We start from the raw sequence: 18,900 nt of genomic DNA on the forward strand, positions 1-18,900 counted from the left end.
TGTACAGATGTTATGGTTAAACGTGTGGCAGAAATTGGACTCTGGGTATGTTTTTCCAAATGCAGTAACTGAGGTTTAGAAAAGCTATGTGCATGTGTGTGTGTACATATACATATAGTTTATATAGTAGATAATGTATCTTTTGGTGTACCTGTGTATCAAGAGGGGAGAAAGGTGCAGGACAGGGTGGGAAAAAACGGGAGGAACCCGTGGAGATCAAGAGGGGAGAAAGGTGCAGGACAGCGTGGGAAAAAATGGGAGGAACCCATGGAGATCAAGAGGGGAGAAAGGTGCAGGACAGCGTGGGAAAAAATGGGAGGAACCCATGGAGATCAAGAGGGGAGAAAGGTGCAGGACAGGGTGGGAAAAAATGGGAGGAACCCGTGGAGATCAAGAGGGGAGAAAGGTGCAGGACAGGGTGGGAAAAAATGGGAGGAACCCATGGAGATCAAGAGGGGAGAAAGGTGCAGGACAGGGTGGGAAAAAATGGGAGGAACCCATGGAGATCAAGAGAGGCTCTTTTCACCTTGCTTCATTGGGACTGCCACCTCTTGCCACCTCTCGCTGTCCCTCCACCCAATCTGTTCGCCTCAGCTTCGTCTGCTGGCAGCTTTTTTTTTTTAAAGCCTTAATGTTTTGGATTTTCCTAATCGGCTTGCACGCATTATTGGCTTTTCCATTGATTCCTATGGGAAACATTGTTTCATCTTACGAACTTTTCACCTTACGAACCTCGTCCTGGAACCAATTAAGTTCGTAAGACGAGATATTACTGTATTTTGGACGTTCAGTAGTAGTAAATAGACAGGGAAATTGTATCTCATTGAGGGAAGGAGAGGCCAGGCACCCTAAACCGAACCCTTGAGCTGAGTGACATCAAGGTAGCCACACCCATCCAGTCACATGATCACCCAGCAACCCCCACCCAGTCACATGACCACAAAGCCACTCCCACCCAGTAACATGACTGCCAAACCACTCCTGCCCAGTCTCTTGACCATCAAGCCACGCCCACAAAATAAGCCATGCCCACAGAGTGGCAGTAAAAAAATTTAGAACCCATCCCTGATTAAATAGCTTTGTGGTAAATTATACCTTCTGTATAAAAATTAATATCTTATTTCATCAGTGTTTGTTCAATGAATAATTTAAATAAACAACCCACAGAGAAATTTTAAAGCTCATCATGATATCTTAAATCTATTTTGTACTTAATTGGGAGCCCTTGGCCTCAGAGGTCACCCTGGTTTGATGGATATTCATGTATATAATAATTCAGCTAAAGCAATTTAGCCCAAACACAGTAGAGAATCAAAAGTGCTAACAGAGATCGTGAACCCTGCCAGAGTAAATGATGTTGCGCATGGAAACTAAAGGATGCAATCAAAGTAATTATTTTAAAGTGGTCCAGACAATGAGGCTACTCTATAATATTTGGGTACAGAACAGTTAATGTACCCTTTCTAATCAAAGCACTGAAATTAGTGATGCTGCTGAAGTAAGTATTCCCTCTTTCAAATCTTCCATTGCAGGAGTCTCCAACCTTGGCAACTCTAAGACTTGTGGACTTCAACTCCCAGAATTCCTCAGCCAGCTTAGCTGGGCTGAAGAATTCCAGAAGTCCACAAGTGGACTTCAACTCTCAGAATACAGTAGTACCTCTAGATACGAGCTGCTCTACATGCGAGTATTTCAAGATACGAGCCACGAGGGGAAGAGACATTTCTGTTCTAGTCCCGAGCTCAAATTCAGGATATGAGCCGAGCGTCCACTAGGTGGCGCAATAATCCTTGCTTTTGGTTATCTCGGAGGGGAAAAACAATGTCTAAAGTTATTTGTTCCAGATACGAGTTGTCTCGACATACAAGCTCCCTTCTGGAACGAATTATGCTCGTATCTAGGGGTACTACTGTACTTGTGGACTTCAACTCCCAGAATTCCTCAGCTAGCTTAGCTGGGCTGAAGAATTCCAGAAGTCCACAAGTGGACATCAACTCTCAGAATACTTGTGGACTTCAACTCCCAGAATTCCTCAGCCAGCTTAGCTAGGCTGGGGGATTCTAGGAGTTGAAGTCCACAAGTCTTAAAGTTGCCAAGGTTGGAGACTTTTGCTCTATGGAAGATCTTCCCCCATTCGTGGTTGAGTCCAGTGTTTTTCAAAATTGGTCACTATAACGTGGCAACTGATTCATAGTTATGACTGTTGCAATCCCATGATCCCTTTCTTTGACCCAAGCAAAGCCAGATTCACTTAACAACTGAGTTGTTAACTTACTAACTGCAGTAATTCATTTAACCGCTGTGGGAAGAAAACTCATAAAACGAGACAAAATTCCAAGTAAGGAAAACAAACTATCTCTGCAATTGTGAACTTTTTAGAGCTTTTCTTTTATCATTAGGGTGCAGAATTCAGACTCCTGAGACATTCACAGAGCTATGATAGTAACTTAAAACAATGCCAAATCAGAGGGTGGATTTCCCAACATGCTGGTAGGGCAGTGATAGCGAACCTATGGCACAGGTGCCACAGGTGGCACGTGGAGTCATATCTGCTGGCATGCGAGCCGTTGCCCTAGCTCAGCTCCAACATGCATGTATGTGCCGGCCAGCTGATTTTCAGCTCACAGAGAGGCTCTGGGAGGGCAGTTTTGGCTTCCAGAGAGCCTCCAGAGGGATGGGGGAGAGCATTTTTAACCTCCCGGGCTCTAGGGAAAACTTTCAACTTGAACAATCAATACATACATACATACATACATACATACATACATACATACATACATACATACATACATTCTCCAAGCATTCCTCCCTTCATATTAAGATTTATGGCTAAACAGCATTAGCCCAGAGCAGTAAAAACTGCAGTTAAAAATCCCATAAAACAAAGCTTACTTCAGAGCCAGGGCAAGGCACCTCCATATTGAATTACAGCAGAATTAAAAACTCCACCCTTCTTCTTGCCTGACACCCAGACGTGATGAATTAATTACTTAATTAATTAACCCGTTCCTCTCCTTAATATTTCTTCCCTGACACTTGTTCTCTTCATCTCTGTAATCGTCTGAAATGAGGGTTTAACCATCGATTATCTGTCTCTCCTTCACTGGAGTCTGAACTCATAGAAACATCCTGTGATTGGTCTCCCCCTTTATCTTCTGCCTGTAAATCAGGACCTGCCACTATCTGAACCAGAATCTGCGAAATCCCCAAACTGAACAGGAGTATACAAACAGAAGGCGGTCCCGCAAGTACTCTGGTCAGATGCCATGTAGTTTACTCATACAGATGGCGGAAATTTGCCCTCGTTCGCTGAAACAACAGTGAGGGCCAGCTGGACACGCTCCCAAACTGATTCTCCAGTTGCTGCTCCTTGAGAGCAGCAGGCAAAGAACCCTCTGTGCATGTACAGAGGCTTCTGTGCATGCGCAGAGGATCATTTGAGTGATGTGACATGCACTTCCGATGCAAAGTTCCGACGTGATTCAAACTGGTAGGGAAGGTAAGTAGAACCCATCCCTGGACTGGTGATGGAAGTGAAAACAGTTTGGGGAGATTTCAATTGGTAGGAAATACAGATAAACAAACCAGAAAAATTTTGAACCCCTTGTAATGGGTGGTGGTGGTGAAGGGGGGTGTTTTGTCTGTTAGGTGATGGGCACATGCACTGTGCACTGTTACATGTTTGTTTTATGTAATCATTTATAAAAATCAATAAAATTATATTTTAAAAAAAATAAAATAAAAAATTGGGAGGTTCTTAAGAGATTTAAATTTAGTAGCTGGAGCAATGGGGTTCTACAATGAGCCAGAACAAACAGTTACGGTTGATGGATGGGAGAGGGATGACTCCTGCCTGAGGTAATCTGCACTGTGATTGGTTTCTGTGGGTGGAGAGAGGAATTTCCTTCCCCCCACCTTTTTTCCTTTGTTGGTCCTGTGATTTACCTCATGATGCCCCTATTTGCCTGACTAACCTGTGGCAAATATTGATGTAAAATATATTTATTTATCTAAAATGACAAATTTGTGTCAGAGTCTCTGACTTCATTTGGACACCTGCTACACAATTCCTTGACAAAGGGGATACCTACATCTTTATTTATTTATGTATTTATTTGTGACATTTATATGAATATGTTGTTTGGTTTTTTAAATATGATAGGGTTTTATATGCTTTTTTAATATTAGATTTGTTCTACTAGAATATTGTTTTTATTATTGTTGTGAGCCGCCCCGAGTCTTCGGAGAGGGGCGGCGTACAAATCTAATATATTATTATTATTATTATTATTATTATTATTATTATTATTATCATCATCATCATCATCATCATCATCATCATTATTATTATTATTATTATTATTATTATTATTATTATATGCCGCCCAACTCCAATAGGACTCTGGGCGGCTCACAAAAATCACAATAAATTAAGAACAATATAAAATAGAATAATAATAAAGCAGCAAATGACAATATAAAATATTTTAATAAAAATCATACATACTGTTGATCATTCTTTAAAAGAATGATGAATAGTATTTTTTAAGCTGAATTTGAATAACATTTATTTTTTTAAAAAATCTTGGTAATAGAGGATTTACATATACTGCAATTAAAAGATGCATCAATTTAAATTCTAATTCCCTTCGCTTCTTTCCTTCCCCTCCCTCCCCTCCTCCTCCCATCCCCTTTCTTTCCTTCTTTCCTTCCCTCCTTTCCCTTTCTCCTCCCCCTCCCTGCCCTCATCCTCTCCCCCTCCTTATTTCCTTTTTCTCCTTTCCCTTCCCCCTTCCGCCCCCTCCTTTCCCTCTTCCCCTCCTCTCTCCCTCCCCTCCTCCTCCCCTCCTCTCCCCTCCCTCCTCTCCTATCTCTATTCCCTCCTTCCTTCTCTCCTTCCCTCCCTCCCTTCCTTCTGCATTGCAGGTGGTAGTCAATGCCTTGCTGGGGGCCATCCCTTCCATTATGAACGTGCTACTTGTCTGCCTGATTTTTTGGCTCATCTTTAGCATTGTGGGAGTCAGCCTGTTTGCCGGAAAATTTGGAAAATGCATTAACCGGACTGAAACAAATAGCGTTATCAACGAAAGCGTTATTTTTCAGAAGTCAGATTGCAAGAATAGGAACAGCACGGGGCGACTGTATTGGACCACCGTTAAAGTGAATTTCGATAACGTTGGCCTGGGCTATTTGGCTCTTCTTCAAGTGGTAGGTTTCAAGATTTGTGTGATCCTTCTCTCTTTCATACACACGTATATACAACTACCTAGTCCTACTTGGCCCCTTGAAGATTTATCCTCCTGTCTCAACCATAATTTAGTTACCTGCTTATTTAACTTGCAGCCTGCTTTTCAAGCAATTTTTAGAAGTAGATGAGCTGGATAACCAGTAGTCCCAAACATGTTTTTCCCCCCTTGATGCACTAATATTCTTTGTGGTAAATGCATCAAACTTGGATCCTGCAGGAAAATAGCCTTCAAGTTTAATATTATCATAAAAATAATATATACAATTGGTTGCATTATGACTGTCACCGCATCCCCAGGATCATGTGATCAAAATTCTGGGAGTTGAAGTCCACAAGTCTTAATGTTGGCAAGCTTGGACATCCCAGGTCTAAGCTAAAATGTAAGCATCTTCTGGACTTTTGGCTAGTCTCAGAAACTAAGTAGGCTTAATTTGGATTAGTTCTTAGTTGAGGCTCTACATGGAATCACAAATATGTATATTTGCCTGGGAAATTTAAAACAAAATCTTAGAAGGAAACAATAAACTGGAAAGCTTCTCAATAAAAATCTATGTACACAAATCTGTAGAACAGGGGTCTTTGCTGGCTGGGAAATTCTGGGAGCTGAAGCCTTCCAGGCGTAAAGTTGCCAAGGTTGGAGACCCTTGTTCTAGAAGACAAACATAACTTGTGGACACTCTTATATTTTTCCAATTCAGAATCCAGGGGTGTCTATTTTGTAAACCAATTTTTTTAAAAAATGAAAATGCTATAATATGTATGCATATGTATATAAATATTCATGTATATAGGTTATTTTGTGCATTTATTTTCTTTTTATAAGCGTGTGTGTTCTCTAGTCTCGCTTAGTTTTAATATTTTTTTCTGTTTTGGAGCCTGTATTTTAATGTTTTAAATAAAAAAATAAAAATGTATTGGTTAAAAAAGAACATTGAAAAACATAAGCCCCTGTCTGTGATTATCTCTAAAATATTCTGAATGGAAAGTAATTGAAAGTCTTGGGCTCTCTATCATTTGCCTATTGTCCAACAGCTTCTTTATATTGCAGCAATTATTTCATCATGGTTTTTTTAAAAAAATTCTTTTAGGCAACTTTTAAAGGTTGGACGGACATAATGTATGCGGCAGTTGATTCAACAGGAGTAAGTCTTAGACATTTTTTCCTACTTCTTGTATTGATTCAAACCAATAGATCCCCTTCTCTGCCCAGTTGGAATGTAATATAAAGGCATCTTTCAAGAGCTAGAGATACAGCTAGAGAGATACAGAGAGGGGGGGAGATAGAGAGGGTGAGAGAGAGAGATGGGGAGAGGGGGTAAGAGAGAGAGCGCTATAGAGATGGAGGGGGAGAGAGATGGAGACAGAGAGAGAGAAAGAGAGAGAGCTACAGAGACAGAGGGAGAGAGCTACAGAGAAGGAGAGAGAGTGAAATGGAGATATCTATCTATCTATCTATCTATCATCTATCTATCTATCTATCTATCTATCTATCTATCTATCTATCTATCTATCTATCTATCTATCTATCCATCCATCTATTTGATTTTTATGCCGCCCTTCTCCTTAGACTCAGGGCGGTTTAAAACATGTTAGCAATAGCACTTTTTTAACAGAGCCAGCCTATTTCCCCCACATTTTACCCACCTCGGAAGGATGGAAGGCTGAGTCAACCTTGATCCAGTGATGAGATTTGAACTGCTGACCTATAGACCTACAGTCAGCTTCAGTGGCGTGCAGTACAGCACTCTGCCTGCTGCGCCACCCAGGTTCTAGATAGTGTGTGTATGTGAGGGAGAGAGAGAAGGAGAGAGAGATGGAGAGGGGAGTGAGAGAGAGAGAGTTAGCAAGACGGAGGGGAACGGAGAGAGAGAGAAAGAGACAGAGAGATACAGAGACAGAGGTAGAGAGAGAGAGCTACAGAGAGGGAGAGAAAGAGAGAAATGGAGAGATTGTGTGTGTGTGTGTGTGTGTGTGAGAGAGAGAGAGCTATAGAGAGGGAGGGAGAGAGAGACGGGGAGCGAAAGAGAGGGAGAGAGAGACGGAGAGCGAAAGAGAGGGAGAGAGAGATGGAGAGCGAAAGAGAGGGTGAGAGAGAGCTACAGAGTGGGGGAGAGAGAGAGAAATGGAGAGAGAGGAGAGGGTGTGAGAGAGAGCTACAGGGAGAGAGAGAGGGGGGGAGAGAGGGGGAGAGACACACACAGAGATAGAGAGGGTGAGAGAGAGCTACAGAGAGAGAGGGAGAGAAAGAGAGATGTCAAAAGGCTTTTGTGGCTCCTGGTGTTTCTTAACAACTTGCTCTCTGTTATAACGACTGGCTGGGTAGGTGTGGCCGGGGGGGTGTCATGTGACTGGGTGGGAATGAATGATGTTGAGTTGGCCATGCCCACCCAGGTTTTGTGGCTCCCAGTGTTTTCTTTTCTGTGGTAAGTGGGTTCAAATGGCTCTTTGGGTGTTTAAGGTTGAAGACCCCTGGTCTAGTGTTTAAGGCATCAGGCTAGAAACCAAGAGATGGTGATTTCTAGTCTCACATTAGGCGGGACAGTTGGCAGGGTCACTTTGGGCCAATCATCAGGGGACTGTGAGCTTCCGTCCTTCCCCCACATTGGAACCTGGCTATTTGGGTCAATCACCAGGAGGTGGTGAGTTCTAGTCTCACCTTAGGCATGAAAGCCGCAGGATGACTTTGGGCCCGTCATTCTTCTTAGCCCAAATAGGAGGAGAAAGGAGTATATTTGTCAGCTTATTTATAAAAATAATAAAGATGAGATATTAAAAAAAGTAAACAAATAAAAAAAATCTGTTCACAGCCACAATAATGTCAGATGAAATAAGAGGCTGTTCTTAGCTCTGTGGAGGATGGTGAGAGCCGGGGTGGTGCAATGGTTAAAGTACAGCACTGCATACTACTAGCTAACTGCTAGCTGTAGTTCAGCAGTTCAAATCTCACCACCGGCTCAAGGTTGACTCAGCCTTCTATTCTTCGGAGGTAGATAAAATGAGGACCCAGATTGTTGGGGGCAATAGGCTGATTCTGTAAATCGCTTAAAGAGATTTAAACACACACTCATGAATCTTCAGGCTTTCCTCAGACATCTGCATCTGTTCAAGATGAAGTTAAATGGATAACAGCAGTTTGCCAGCAAATCATTTCTGGAACCTCGGATCTAGGATCTTCACCATTACAAACATTGAAACTCCACACCTATTTACCCATAAATCCTCACTTATATACTGTCTGGGTGCAGTCAACTGTTTCCTAGAGATATTCACTTTCTATATTTTGTTTCATAGAGATATCACCATCTAGAACTTTCCCCATAAAGATATCCCTGCCTGCTTCATGACCTTCTGACCCTGGCATCTAATAGGGGCTCCTGATCCCCAATTTGCCCCCCTCCTTTGAGTCAGACATTACCATCATTGGGGTTTCTACAGTCTCTGGTGGTTCCCCAGGTTTCGCAGGTTCCAACTCTCCCTCACTCTCACTCGCTGACTCATCTGTCAAGAACATGGGCCTAGCGTACCAAGATGGACCCGATTCATCCTCCCCAGATTGTGTGACTAACTGAGCTGGTCGTGGACAGCGCACAACACCTCCTATCCAAAACCCATTTGAGATTCAGCTGGGATTGTCATAAACTGGATATAAACTGGGATAACATTATATTGTATTTGGGCAGCTAAATTCTTCCTGTTGTTGAGTTTGAATTTGTAAGAAACACAGATACAGAAAGCTCCACAACCAGAAATGCAATGGGAAGTGTTGGTATGTCTCGGTATAGCTAGGCTATGAGACCTTTGACATACACTGAGCAGAGAATTGTAACAGAGTGTGGATGTGTGGTAAAGCCAAAGAAAAAGACACAGACTTAGTTATGCTTAATAAGTACTATTTACATATATACAAAAATAGAAACAATCCATAACAAGCACTAAGCCATCCAATATAATAAGCACTAAGCAAATACACTCCCCCCTCAAGGCAAAGCAAAAGCGAATGAGCGTTAAAGCATCATTGAGGGAAGGAGTACTGGCGCCCTCTTATGGCGAACCAGTCCAAAATATTTAAAGTGATAGTACAAGAGACTACAATAGGTAGTTCACAATGGCAAACCCTAACAACCATGTACCTTGTACTAACAGGAAGGACAACTGGAGGAAGGGGAAGATTCTGTTGCCACCCCTCCCCAAAATGGGGAACTGGAACCCAGTACATCTTCCTCAATTTTTGTTTAACTAACCAAGTGGGAATCCAGAGCATGATACCATTACCTCTGAGTTGATCCCCCATTTGTGTCTTTTACTTGGTGAAATATGAACATTATTTGCTATTGCTTTATTTTGGGTTGTTTCCCCAACTCTTCCAACTTCCCAGACTAGCTCCTATTGCCAGAGATGTATGTACAATGTTCAGGTTATTGTAATAATAGAGCCAATTGAGAGAAGCTTAATGGAAAAGCTGAAGGCTTCAGATAAGCCAAAGTAGACATTCAAGTTATTATGTAGGGCTTGCTAATTTTTTAAAATTAGTTTGACATTGCTAGCCTTCCTTGCAGTAATTGAATAATTACACAGTAATTACCCACTTGCAGATTCTTCCTCTTCAAACCGAGACTGAATTACTGTCTCACCATAATTTCGGGAGCTTGAATAAAATTTGCGAGTTGAAAAAGATGCTATTGAAAGAAGCCCTTGTTGTTGTCCATCCTAATGGAAAATAGAGAGCACAGGTCTATTTTTGAGGTGAAGCATCTTGGATTTAATATAGCTTATTCTTCTATTCGACAGAAAGGAGAAGTCTAATCAGACTTATTGTGTCTATTTTGCTGAAGCAATGGTAAGGGGCCACATGCATCCCTCTGCTTATGGCTGTAAAATTGAATTTGGAATTGCAATCATAAGTTGGGCAAGTTATTAAATAGATACCATGTGACAGACCTAACTTGATGACATTTTACAGCAAATTTCTGGTCATTAAAGACCATGGTTGTATAATAATAATAATAATAATAATAACAACAACAACAACAACAACAACAACAACATGTGGACTATGACATGTGGACTTCAATTCCCAGAATTCCTGAGCTAGCATGATTGGTTCAAGAATTCTGGGAGTTGAAGTCCACAACTCCTAGAAGAGCCAACTTTGCCTACCTCTATTGTAGGGTATCTTCCTTGGATGGTGGAGCTGGATTAGATGATTTGCAAAGTCCCATGGGTCGTTGGTTTATGGAATTCACTTCCAGAAGAGGTCATGACAGCTGTTAGCCTGGATAGCTTCAAGGCAGGATTAGACAGATTCATGGATGCCAAGTGTATCGGTGGTTATTGAAACAGATGTCCATGTGCCACCTCTATGTTGGTTGAGGCAGGCAGGATTCCTTTGAGTACCATTTGTTGGGGGTCAAGGGAAAAAGAGGGTCTTGCCTTCTCTTTCTGCGCAAGATCCCCATGGACAATTGGTGTGACAGAGAATGCTGGACTCGATGGGCTTTGGCCCGATTCAGCATGGCTCTTCTTATGTTCTTATGGGCCAGTGGCCAACCACCCAAAATGCAATTACCCGACAGCAGGAATGGAGGTGGCAATGCAATTACCCGACAGCAGGAATGGGGCCTCCAAGATGTTGGGCCTGAATCTGGATGATAGGTATCTTTTTGGAGGTGCATCATAACTCTGAACACTGTTAAGCAATCAACCAGTCATCATAAGGCAAGACTGTCCATAGAGATTAAATAATAGGAACTTTGAAGTGTTTGCTTCTCGCTTCTACATGTCTCACAATAATTGTTCCGAGATAATGAGAGACAGGCTTTATGTAATTGCAACTTGTGGAAAAATATTAATATCTGTGTTGATTCATATATCGGGTGAATCTTCTCTAGCAAACACAGCTCTAGAGTAGCTATAAGGGTTTTCCCCTCCCTTCCCTATCCAGTCTAAAATCCACATTTCTGCCCTTCATTTTTGCAGGTTGAGCTTCAACCAAAATGGGAGCACAGCAAATACATGTACATCTACTTTGTGATTTTCATAATCTTTGGCTCTTTTTTCACCCTGAATCTTTTTGTGGGGGTCATTATTGACAATTTTAATCAACAAAAGAAAAAGATAAGTATCCACGTTTCTTGTCTAGCTTTGTGCTCACTGAATGGAAAAGATAATCTCAAGAGTTAGTAGGGTGCCAACCCTGATTGATTTTCTGTAGCTTGAAAGGTGTCAAGAAGTCAATTTATATTCATTTTTTTTCTGCTGTTAGCAGTAAGGAACTTAGGTTTTTTTTACATAGAGTTCTTGCAGATTCTTCCTCTCCAGTTTTGGAATGAATTTTGAAAAATGCTCAGTTTTCTGTGCATGTCAGAGGAGAAAATCTTCTCAGTTTTATTCTCTCTCTCTCGCTCTCTTGAAGTGGGGTGGAATTGGAAAATTTTGGTTCTATTGTAGGGCAGTAAAATTGGAACATCCCTATTAGGAGGCAAAGACCATTGGGATGAAAACATTTTCGTGTTTTTAATTCTTAGTTCTCAAAATAGCAAATCTGGAGCAGAGAACAACTTAGCTCTAGGACAACTTAAGGATTTCAATAGGACCAGCAAAGAGTTTTTGATTTGTTTGTAATAATTCAGCATGACTTCAGTAAAAAAGAAAAAAGAAAAAACGCGAGTGATGTTTCAAAAATAGTTTGTTGGCTTTGAAACAATGCAAAATGCACTGTCAGTAGTATTTGTTGTGCTTTCTCCCTGTACTTCGGTGGACAAGACATCTTTATGACGGAAGAACAAAAAAAATACTACAATGCTATGAAAAAACTGGGATCAAAGAAACCTCAAAAGCCTATACCAAGGCCAACGGTAAGAATACCCTCCGAAGATTTACCATAAAATAACCTTGCAAAAAATTAACAGGGCTACCAACTTCAATCCAATCTACTTTATCTGAAGTGCTATAGGCTGGGTCTCATCCAGTAGAAATTTTGGACTCTGTTTGTTTGTTTGTTTATTATTTATTTATTTATTATTATTTATTTATTATATTTGTCAAACAGGTATAGAGTTGTTTGTATTATAGTTTGTATTAACATAACAAAGTATAAAGAAGTGATAAAAAGGATAATAGGACAGAAGGTCAGGGAGGGTAGGCACAACAGTTTGCTTATGCATGTCCCTTACAGACCTCTTAGAGAAGGGGAGAGGTCAACAGTAGATAATTTAACGTTGAAGATTTTGGAGTTAGGGGAAGAAATAACAGAGTCAGGAAGTGAATTCCAGGCATTGATCACTAGGTTGCTGCAAGCAAACAATCAAGCTCAGAGAACACGGAGGACCCCTACAGTTGTTGTCATCTCCTCCTCCTCCTCCTCTTCTTCTTCTTCATCTTCTCCCTTCTCTCTTCCTCCCCCTCCTTTTTCTCTTCCTCCTCCCTTCCTCTTCTCTTCCTCCTCTTCTCCCTTTTCTCTTCCTCCTCCTCCTCTTCTCTCTTCCTACTGCCCTCCTCCTCTCCCTTCTCTTATTATTATTATTATTATTATTATTATTATTATTATTATTTATTAGACTCGTATGCCACCCTTCTCTGAAGACTTGGAGCGGCTCACAACAAAATACAAAGCACAAATCCAATATTAAAAACAATTATAAAACAGTCATGCTATCCAATTAAACCATACATAGAATGAAACAGCTAAGGGTCAGTTATGTCCTCCAAGCCTGGCGGCAAAAGTGGGTTTTCAGTACTTTGCAGAAGGCAAGGAGGGTGGGGGCAGTCCTGATCTCCAGGGGGAGTTGATTCCAGGGGGCCGGGGCTGCCACAGAGAAGGCTCTTCCCCTGGGTCCCACTAGATGACATTGTTTAGTCGATGGGACCCGGAGAAGGCCAACTCTGTGGGACCTGATCGGTCGCTGGGATTCATGCAGCAGAAGGCGGTGCCGTAGGTATTCCTCCTCCTTCCCTCTTCTCCCTTCCCTCTTCCTCCTCCCCCATTTTTCTCCTCTCTTCCTTCACCACCACCACCACCTTCTCCTCTCAGCAAACCCCACTCCCTTCCACCACTGATAATTTTACATAGTTGGGTCGTGAAACATTTGCAATTATAAGTACAATATTCCCTCGCTTTTTGCAGGGGATGCGTTCCAAGACCGCCCGCAAAATTCGAATTTCCGCAAAGTAGAGATGCGGAAGTAAATACACTATTTTTGGCTATGGACAGTATCACAAGCCTTCCCTTAACACTTTAAACCCCTAAATTGCAATTTTCCATTCCCTTAGCAACCGTTTAGATTATTACTCACCATGTTTATTTATTAAAGTTTATTAAAAAAAATATTTATTAAAGGCAGACGAAAGTTTGGCAATGACATATGACGTCATTGGGTGGGAAAAACCGTGGTATAGGGAAAAAACCCGCGAAGTATTTTTTAATTAATATTTTTGAAAAACTGTGGTATAGACTTTTAGCGAAGTTCAAACCCGCGAAAATCGAGGGAACACTGTAATCCAAACACCAACAATAATCAATTTGATTCTAAACATGTAATATTAATTTTTTCTTTCTCAATTTTTCAAGTACTCCCAATTAAATTTATTTTCACACTAAATTTTTATATTTCTCTCTCTATTATCTACACCAACTACTCCAAATTACTATAATGTCGCACTTACTGCAAACGTCTGCGAATGTGCAGATTTTCTTTATCTCTTTTCCTTTCCTTTTCTTTCTTCTTTCTATATCAGTTCCTCCCTCATCTATACTCTTACTTGACTTTTTATTTCCTTCTCTTTCATTTTCTAATTTTTGGGTCTAATACAGTGGTCCCCAACGTTTTTTCCACCAGGGACCAGTTTCAGCAAGACAATTTTTCTATGGCCCAGTGGGGGCGGAAAGGGGCGTGGTTGGGGGCGGGATTAAGCATGGGGGTGCTGGTCCTCCCCGCCCCTCTTTCCCGCCATCGTCCTGTGGCCGGCAGAACCTGCCTCCCAAGCCCTCTTGCCCAGCGGGAGCTAAGCGCTGGAGAGAGGGGGTCAGGCTGGCCCTCCTGCCTCCCCCCAGCCAAAAACGCAAAAGCACCCCGCGGCAGAAGCCAAAAGAGGCTTGAGCCTCTCGGTCCTTCCCGCCCCTCTGTCCCATCCATCGTCCTGTGGCCGGCAGAACCTGCCTCCCGAGGCCTCTTGCCCGGCGGGAGGCGAAGCGCTGGAGGGAGGGGGTGGCGGCATGAGGGCCGGCAGCTGCTGACTCCACGGACCGGTGCAACATGCCCCGCGGCCCGGTACTGGTCCGCGGCCCGGTGGTTGGGGACCCCTGGTCTAATATAACAGTGCAATACTCATTATTAGCTAACTGTTATTTAATACACAATGTACATAATTGATGTATATACGTATATATGTTACTTGGTAAATATAACCGTATCACTCACAATTTTTTCTAAACTACAGAACCACCTGCACAATGATGTAATTACCTGTTTATCACTTATATCTCTTTGGACCCATATTCCCCCCCCTTTTGTGTCCTTTTTTAAAATGTAAAACTTAATAAACTAATTTTTTTTAAAAAAAAAACAATTGCAAAAACAAAACAACAATAAAAAAAATCCCAACGACAACACAACACAACCAAACCAAACTCAGAGAGCACCACAAGGTTCACAGTTCAATCCTGAGCTACAAGTCTCTTCTTCTGTTGATAACTAATCTTATATATTAAATCCCGAGCCAGCTTCCTTCTCCTGCTCTTCTCTTTTATTTATTTATTTTATTTATTCATTTGTCCAATACACAATACATATGGAAGAGAACAGACATGAAGTAATATATATATAAAGATAATATGTAAAAATAGAGGAGAAGATATATGAAAGGAAGAAAATATATATGATATATGAGATAAAGGGAAGACAATTGGACAGGGGACGAAAGGCACACTGGTGCAATTATGTACGCCCTTTACTGACCTCTTAAGAACCTGGGGAGGTCAATCGTGGAGAGTCTAAGGGAGAAATGTTGGGGGTTAGGGGTTGACACTATTCTCCTTCCTGTTGCCTCTAGAACAAGTACCAAGGATTCCTTTTCGATATTGTGACCCACCAAGCGTTCGACATTGCCATCATGAGCCTGATCTGCCTTAATATGGTTACCATGATGGTGGAGGCGGATGACCAGTCTCCAGAGAAGCTGTACGTCCTGAACAAGATCAATATTCTCTTCATCACTCTGTTCACCACCGAGTGTGCCATGAAGCTGCTAGCCCTCAGGCATTACTATTTCATCAATGGGTGGAATATCTTCGATCTGGTGGTGGTGATCATGTCAATTGTAGGTAGGTGGATCTTGCTGGGCTTTTATTTTCTCTCTTTTTGGCGGGCCCACTAGAATTAAGCCGGGGTGGCATAGTGGGGAGAGTGCAGCACTGCAGGCTACTTCAGCTGACTGCTAGCTGTAGTTCAGCAGTTCAAATCTCACCACCGGCTCAAGGTTGACTCAGCCTTCCATCCTTCCGAGGTGGGTCAAACGAGGAGCCAGATTGTTGGGGGCCATATGCTGATTCTGTAAACTGCTTAGAGAAGGTTGTAAAAGCACTAGGAAGCGGTATATAAGTCTTAAATGCTATTGCTATTTAGCACCAGAAACATTTGAAGTCCCATGCTAAATTTTGCCCACTGAAATAAATGATGTCAAGGGTTAAAAGAAAGATCTGCTCCGCAGCTCTTTGTTGTCCCCAACTGGACACCACCATATACCTGCAGGGGTATTTTTATGTCAACTTCTCTCCACAGGGACTGGAGACAGTAGCACTTGGTGCTAAGGTTCAAATCCAGCAAAGACCTCTCCAAAGAGATTCCCCCAAACTTTTTCAAAGGAAGCAGATGAGGCTAGTGGTCTTTTTCTTTCTCTCTCTCTCTCTCTCTCTCTCTTTCTTTCTTTCTTTCCTTTCTTCCTTCCCTCTTTCTTTCTTTCCTTCCTTCCTCCCTCTTTCCTTCCCTCCCTCCTTTTTTCTTTCTTTCTTTCTTTCTTTCTTCTTTCTTTCTTTTTTTCTGGTTAGCCTTTGAACCATGGTGGCGCAATGCTAGAGTGCAGTACTGCAGGCTACTTCTGTTCACTGCCAGTGCCTGCAATTTTATAGTTCAAATCCCACTAGGCTCAAAGGTTGACCCAGCCTTCTAACCTTCCAAGGTGGGTAAAATGAGGACCCAGATTGTTGGGGGAGATAGGCTGATTCTGTAAACCTCTTAGCGAGGGTTGTAAAAGCACTACGAAGTGGTATATAAGTCTAAGTGCTATTGCTATATCAACATTCACTGAGGAAGAATCTAACCACTGTTGTTTTGCTTTCAGGTAACGTGCTTTCTGGGATCGTGGTCTCTTTCTCTCCCACACTTTTCCGGGTGATCCGCTTAGTACGGATTGGACGAATCCTTCGGCTCATTCGATCCGCCCGAGGGATCCGGACTCTCCTGTTCGCCCTGATGATGTCCCTCCCTGCCCTCTTCAACATTGGCCTCCTGCTTTTCCTGGTGATGTTCATTTATGCCATTTTCGGCATGGCCAACTTCGCCTACGTCGTCAGGGAAGCCGGGATCGACGACATGTTTAACTTCGAGACTTTTGGGAACAGCATGCTCTGCCTTTTCCAGATCACAACTTCGGCTGGCTGGGATGGGCTCCTCAGCCCCATTTTGAACACCGGGCCTCCGTTTTGCAACCCGAAGCTCAACGTCCCTTCAACCTCTTCTAAAGGAGACTGTGGGAACCCTGCGGTGGGGATCATCTTCTTCGTGACTTATATCATCATATCTTTCCTCATTGTCGTGAACATGTTCATCGCCATCATTTTGGAGAACTTCAACGTCGCCACGGAGGAAAGCACGGAGCCCTTGGGGGACGATGACTTTGAAATATTTTACGAGGTGTGGGAGAAGTTTGACCCCCAGGCAACCCAGTTCATTTCCTATTCTGAGCTGTCCGACTTCGCGCACGCTTTGGTGGATCCCTTGCGCATCCCCAAGCCAAACAAACTCGAGTTGATCGCAATGGATCTTCCCATGGTCAGCGAAGACAGAATCCACTGCTTGGACATTCTCTTTGCCTTCACCAAAAGGGTTCTGGGAGACTCTGGAGAGATGGACCTACTCAAGCAAAATATGGAGGAGAAGTTCATGGCGGCTAACCCATCTAGGGCCTCACATGAACCCATCACCACCACCCTCCGGCGTAGGTATGAGGACACTTCAGCCACCATCATTCAGAAGGCCTTCCGAAGTCATTTGCTTCAACGTTCCATGAAGCAGGCCTCGTTCTTACACCGTCACAAAAACTGTGATGGAGACATCCTGGAAGAAGATGCTCCAGAAAAGGAGGGTCTCGTTGCCCTTTTGATGAATGAAACGTACATCCGAAATCTCGAAGAGTCTCAAACACCGTCCTTGGAGTCGATCCCCCCCTCCTACCACAGCGTCGCAGGAGACCAGGATGGCGATGGTAAAGACCACAGTGGCCAGAAAATGGCGGAATCTTCTAAGAGTGACAAGCTTAGGAATAGTCCACTGTTTCCTGGTGAAGACAAGAAATCCAATGTTTAATCAAGGACTTCGGAGCATACCGATACTATTAAAATAAGGATGGAGATGCTGAAGAGAGAACTCTTACTTATTTTAGTTATCTAAGAGTTGTTTATCTAACATTTAATATTTTTGACCATATTAGGTTTCTGGCAGTTTGACAAGAAGATGTTACTAATTATCTACTGGGAATCTCTTGGTCAAGCTGGGATTATAATTTCCTGGCTACCATTGAACTAAAATTCGGTTTGTTTTGTTCAGCATAGATCAAGCTGGCAATTCTAGAACTTTCTCAAATGTTTCAATTTCTGATCAGTTTTCAATTCATAGTTATGATTCTCTGGAACTTGTAACCAAGAAACAGTTTTGATGCGGAAAGGCACAAGCTATGACCCTCGTAACACTTTTGGATCACAGTTTGAGTGATATTTCCCGTAACTTTTCCCGTGAATGATTTCTCTATTTCAAGAAGTTGTGAAGAAAACTTCTCAATTCTCGGATGCTTCTCTTGCATTTATTTGTGGTAACTGTGTGCTAAGATGGAGAGCTAATACATTTGGCAAATAAATAAATACATTTGGGGGAAAAGACACTTATGAAAGGGAAGTTTCCCGGAAGAAAACTAGGGTCAGCCAGATCGCTGCCCTAGAAGACTTTTATTATCTCTGAATGAATCTAAAAAAAAGGTCATCTTTTGAACCGAAACGAAATAATTTTGAATGATGTCAGCAATGGACAGACTTACTTGCCATTCATTTAAAAGCACTCATTTACAGGCTATGCAACCCTGCAACCTAATTATGGATTTAAAATGATATGTAAAATGCTGTTGTTATTATTATTGCTGCTCTGATCATTTTCATTTTATGTTATATGGGTAATAAAATGTAATGGCTCTTTACAGAACAGCAAATATCAATCAATGATAATTAACTTCCCCAGGCACATTTTAATTTTAGTGTTCTCCTTTTATGACCAATATAGATCGCATGATTTTACTGACGGGATACTTCTACTAGAACTGCACTAATATACAATCTAATATGGCAAACGTATCTTTTAAATGATCATGGCATGTATATCAAGTATTATAGC

The 18,900-nt window shown here is 42.1% G+C and overlaps 1 protein-coding gene across 1 annotated transcript in view; it reads left to right on the top strand.

Annotated features, from left to right (window-relative positions):
• Window positions 1–17,826, top strand: part of LOC139153308 (sodium channel protein type 5 subunit alpha-like) — a 71,569-nt gene extending 53,743 nt beyond the window's left edge. Inside the window, exons 21-26 of the mRNA XM_070727058.1 lie at window positions 4,927–5,208; window positions 6,337–6,390; window positions 11,225–11,364; window positions 11,997–12,102; window positions 15,296–15,566; window positions 16,583–17,826. Coding sequence (XP_070583159.1) covers window positions 4,927–5,208; window positions 6,337–6,390; window positions 11,225–11,364; window positions 11,997–12,102; window positions 15,296–15,566; window positions 16,583–17,826 — 2,097 coding nt within the window. The remainder of the gene's footprint in view (window positions 1–4,926; window positions 5,209–6,336; window positions 6,391–11,224; window positions 11,365–11,996; window positions 12,103–15,295; window positions 15,567–16,582) is intronic.
• The last annotated feature ends 1,074 nt before the right edge of the window (window positions 17,827–18,900 follow it).

Source organism: Erythrolamprus reginae, chromosome Z, assembly GCF_031021105.1.
Source record: "Erythrolamprus reginae isolate rEryReg1 chromosome Z, rEryReg1.hap1, whole genome shotgun sequence".
Lineage (NCBI taxonomy): Eukaryota > Metazoa > Chordata > Lepidosauria > Squamata > Dipsadidae > Erythrolamprus > Erythrolamprus reginae.